The sequence below is a fragment of the Phragmites australis genome, chromosome 18 (assembly GCF_958298935.1).
Source record: "Phragmites australis chromosome 18, lpPhrAust1.1, whole genome shotgun sequence".
NCBI lineage: Eukaryota > Viridiplantae > Streptophyta > Magnoliopsida > Poales > Poaceae > Phragmites > Phragmites australis.
In genome coordinates, this window is record NC_084938.1 from 18,757,312 (window position 1) to 18,761,581 (window position 4,270).

A 4,270-nucleotide genomic window follows, 5' to 3' on the forward strand; every position below is an offset into this window, starting at 1 on the left:
ATCACCCCCAGCCGAATCTCTAAAAAGGGGTCTCTCGGGATCCCTGCGACAGGAGTTAATCCTCCGACATAATGGACTTTGCAACAGGACAAAGCTTGTGGTCCACGGGTTCCAAAGAAATGCTATTGACTCAGAGATCATACTCGGGCAACATGCTGGGAAAAGGATTCCTGCTTCGTATCCCCCTATGTCCCTCTAATGATGAGATGTTCCCTTTTCGATTCAAGCGGAAGCAGTTTCCTGTTAGGCTCAGCTTCACTATGACAATCAACAAGGCACAGGAACAGACCATCCCAAATGTAAGCGTGTACCTCCCTTAGCTAGTGTTCTCTCATAGCTAGCTATATGTCGCGCTATCTAGAGCCACTACTAGAAGGAATAGCAAGATTCTCGTCGCCTCGGATGATGATAAGAAAAAGAAGAAGCACTAAAAGCAGACTGAGATATGCACTAAGAACATCGTCTACAAAGTGGTTCTTACACCATAGTCGATGTGTTTTATTGCTTATTTACCGATTTGTGGTTGATGGCAATAGTTTGCTTATCTTTTATGTGATGCATCTAATAATTTTTTTTTCATTTGCTTAGGTTCAATGGTAGAATGTGTCCAATTGATATGATATAGAGAGAAAAGGTAAGGATAAGAGTAGCAACCCATGACATTTATGTGCAATGCGTAAGCTCAATATTTATACCTGCTATTCTTTTACTAAGTATGAGTTAATATATTTTTACACATACGTATCACAACTCAATAATAAATGATAATGGGCTAGGTAATTAATTAGCTAATCATCACCGCTTCCTTGCTCCTCCGCCTCCTCCTAAATCTGGCGAATAAATAAGCTGGCGGGAGAAAGCAGTCCAGAGAGAGAGAGAGAGGAGAGGAGGGGGAAACAGAGGAAGAAAGGTCAAGGCAACGTCGCGGAGGAGGGAAGAGAGACTGAGAGAGGGGCTGCTTCTTCTGGTTCCCAGCACCGTCAGGGGAGATTCTTGTGTCGGAGGCGTATCGGGGAGAGCAAAGCTTCTTCCTTTCTTGACCTCTCGTGGCAGGTTCCATGGAGAGGGACTTCCTGGGCGCGATTGGCAGGAAGGAGAAGGACGGCGAGGCGGTGGATGGGGAGAGCAGAACGGAGCCAGGTCGGTGCTTACTTGTCTCTGACCTGTGCGTGATTGATTGCTTGATTAATCGTACCCGTAGCCAGCTCGCGGCGATGGCGATGCGTTTCTTGCAGTGATTTGGCATGTGACCTTTCTGACTCGCCGTTGCTCGTCGCCGTGGATTTGCTCCGATATCGGAAGGGCGCAGATTTCTCGCAGCGTCTCTCCGTTCCTTTCTTTTGGCAGAATTAGTTGTTCGCATCAGAATGATTCGTTTCCCTTGTAGTTGCATGCATGATTATTAGTGGCTCTGCTAGTGAATGTTCATTGGTACCACCGCGACATGCGACGCTTCTTGCTGTGTACATGTTCATGCTGCGCGTCAGATTTGGCCTGCTCTGCACTGCGAATTTCTGATTGATTTCGGTCGTCTGTGCTTCAGATTATACGGGAGGAGCACCGGCGATGCAGTGGCAGTTTCCGGCAAAGTCCGGCGCCGCGCCGACGGTCATGTCCTTCAGAACGGCGAAGGAGAATAACCGTAAGGAGTTCTCCATCTCCGGCTTCCGGCAGGCAGTGGCGACGGCGGCGGCCGCCGGAGATGCCTTCGACGGCATCAAGATGCGCGCCTCCTTGCCTGTGATGCCTCAGCAGGTTTGCTCCAACTCCGAGCGCCTTCTTGCTTCTGCTACTGAGACGCTGAAGGAGTGAAGGCTAATACTCTGGCCTGTGTGCCGTTGTTTCTGCAGAGGCAGTTTGGGCTGGACACTCGAGTCACCGCGCAGCAGTATGCCGCCGTAGCGCACAGGCAGCACATAATCTCGGGTGGATCCAGGATGGTTCAACCTTTGTCATCGCGCCATCCTGCGCCGTTCGATCCGGTGAATCCTGCACTCGGGATGCTGAGCCTCCACAATGCTGCCGGTAGCTCGTTCAAGAATCAACCTTTCACCGCGAGCAATGCGGTCAACGGTTCTACTGTCGGCATGTATGGCGTAAGGTAGATAATTTTTCTTCTAATGATTTCTGCTCTCCTAGGAGGACTGTGAAGTAAGCAATGGTTTGGTGATTCAGGAATCAGAAATCGACACAGTTGACAATATTCTACGGTGGTTCGGTGAATGTATTCGATAACGCCCCAGCAGAGAAGGTACCGTATCTTTGTGATGAACGAAACAGCTTGATGTTACCACAGTTGCTTAGGTATATTTGCTGATTGTGTTTGAATTATGACAGGTTCAAGAACTTATGCTGTTAGCCAGCAGGGCATCTATTCCAAGCCCACCAAGCGCTGCCTGCAAACCGAATTCGCCTGTTTCCGCCCCTGCAAAGGTCAACGTGCCTGAGGTTTTGCCTGCGAGGCAGATTGTGATTCAGAAACCAGAGCCTTCTGTGCCTCATTTATCGAGCATTTCAAGTCCAGTACCCGTCGTGTCACAAGCTGTGACACTCCCCATGAGCACGTCTAGCTGTAATCCAGAGTCTACCGGGCCGAAAACTCCTGGTCTACCATCGGTGGTTACTCCCATCAGTCAGTCTTCCCCATCGGTGGTTACTCCCATCAGTCAGGCTTCCTCATCTCAGCCAACGCCAGTAGCAACTACAACTGCAGCATCTATCATGCCAAGAGGTATACTTGTTACCTGCTGGGCCTCCCCATTGGATATGTTAGGAACTTATTAGGATACAGAGAGTAACTACTGTTGTGTTTTGTACAACATTTGATTTATTCATATATTTTTTTGTTGTTCCAGCTGTCCCTCAAGCTCGGAAAGCGTCTCTTGCCCGATTCTTGGAGAAGAGAAAGGAGAGGTATAAATCGTGTTTAATTGTAATTCTCGTGACTAGTGGTTGTGGCTCCACTTTGCTAGCAGTTTTGGATGCTGCTGAAACTTGTTATCTTCAGAGGATTTGAATTTTTCGTCTGCATAGACCAATGTTCACATTTGCATCCACTTTTCTGCAGAGTGGCAACTGTTGCACCATACCCAGCATCGAAGAGTCCTCTAGAGAGCAGCGACGCGTTAGGCAGCGCAAGCGCTCCAAGCAAATCATCGTCCACGGACATTGCCCAAACGAGCAACAATGACGAGGAGCCCTTGTGCTACGGCCAACCCAGGAATATCAGCTTCAGCAGTGAGGCGTGCCTCAGCACAAGGTTACAGATCTGAAATCTGAGCATCTGGACACTGTCCATAATAGACTCCGCGAGAACCTGCTCGCCGATGTGAGACCGGACCACTTTCTTTTGCATTCAGCTGAGGCAGGAGGGTAGGCAGAGGTGAAGATGAGATAATTAGATGTTGTGCTATAATTTTGTCGGGCTAGAGCTGTATTTATACGTAGTGCTGGCCTAGCCGCTATATAATAGCTGCAGCAGCGCGCTGCTACCAAGAGGGTTGCGACTTGCTTGCAGGTTCCAGGCTCGTCTTGTTTTTGCCCTGATCCATTGTATTATTCAGACTGAGAAAGAGACGTGCTGCTTATCTCCCTGCGGTGCTCCATACTATCTATTGACAGAAGATAATATAAATTTAATTTGATTGTTCACGTAATTAGATATTTTTGTAATTATCTTATTTTTGTTAAAATTACCCACATACTATTTAGGACGGGTTGAATTTATAGCAGATGTGGGTTCGATTCTCCATAGCATATGGTTTTGGATAATTTTTTATGTCTTCCGGGCACGCACTAGTTCTATTTGTTTGACCATTCCTCGAGCTTCTGGACGTTGGTCCCCAGGCCGCTGATGGTGAAGAAGAGCGGCAGGAGCAGCCCGGTGACGAAGTCCACGAGCTTCTCGATCAGCGCAGCGGGCCGCTTAGAATGACCAGCCCATACCGTATAGACGAAGTGTATGCCGATTGCATCGGTGCACACGCCGGCGAGCATGACTCCAGTGAGGATGAGGGAGACCTGCATGTCGCTGACGCCCTCACCCTCCGGGATGACGATGATGCTCGATCTTGTTCTTGTATGGTTTTGAACCAACAACCTCCAGAATTCAAGAGCAAATGTTATGCAAGTGTCACGGGCGCCCTTTGACATGTTCAGTCAGCACTGCAATCTTGGATTCGCCATTGTATTGTGCTCTGTTGCCTGTACTTCCAAGCTAGCGCCTTGTGCTAGGCTTGTTAGCTTTGGAGAGGTTCATGTCTCATCAGTT

The 4,270-nt window shown here is 48.6% G+C and overlaps 1 protein-coding gene across 1 annotated transcript; it reads left to right on the forward strand.

The window, feature by feature from the left end:
- The first annotated feature begins 811 nt into the window (after positions 1–811).
- Positions 812–3,647, forward strand: LOC133899649 (protein TIFY 6a-like). Its single transcript, XM_062340676.1, has 7 exons — positions 812–1,140; positions 1,544–1,755; positions 1,851–2,101; positions 2,176–2,251; positions 2,338–2,731; positions 2,856–2,913; positions 3,068–3,647. The coding sequence occupies exons 1-7, from the start codon at positions 1,059–1,061 to the stop codon at positions 3,270–3,272; spliced, it is 1,278 nt and encodes a 425-aa protein (XP_062196660.1). The 5' UTR covers positions 812–1,058; the 3' UTR covers positions 3,273–3,647.
- Positions 3,648–4,270: the final 623 nt, after the last annotated feature.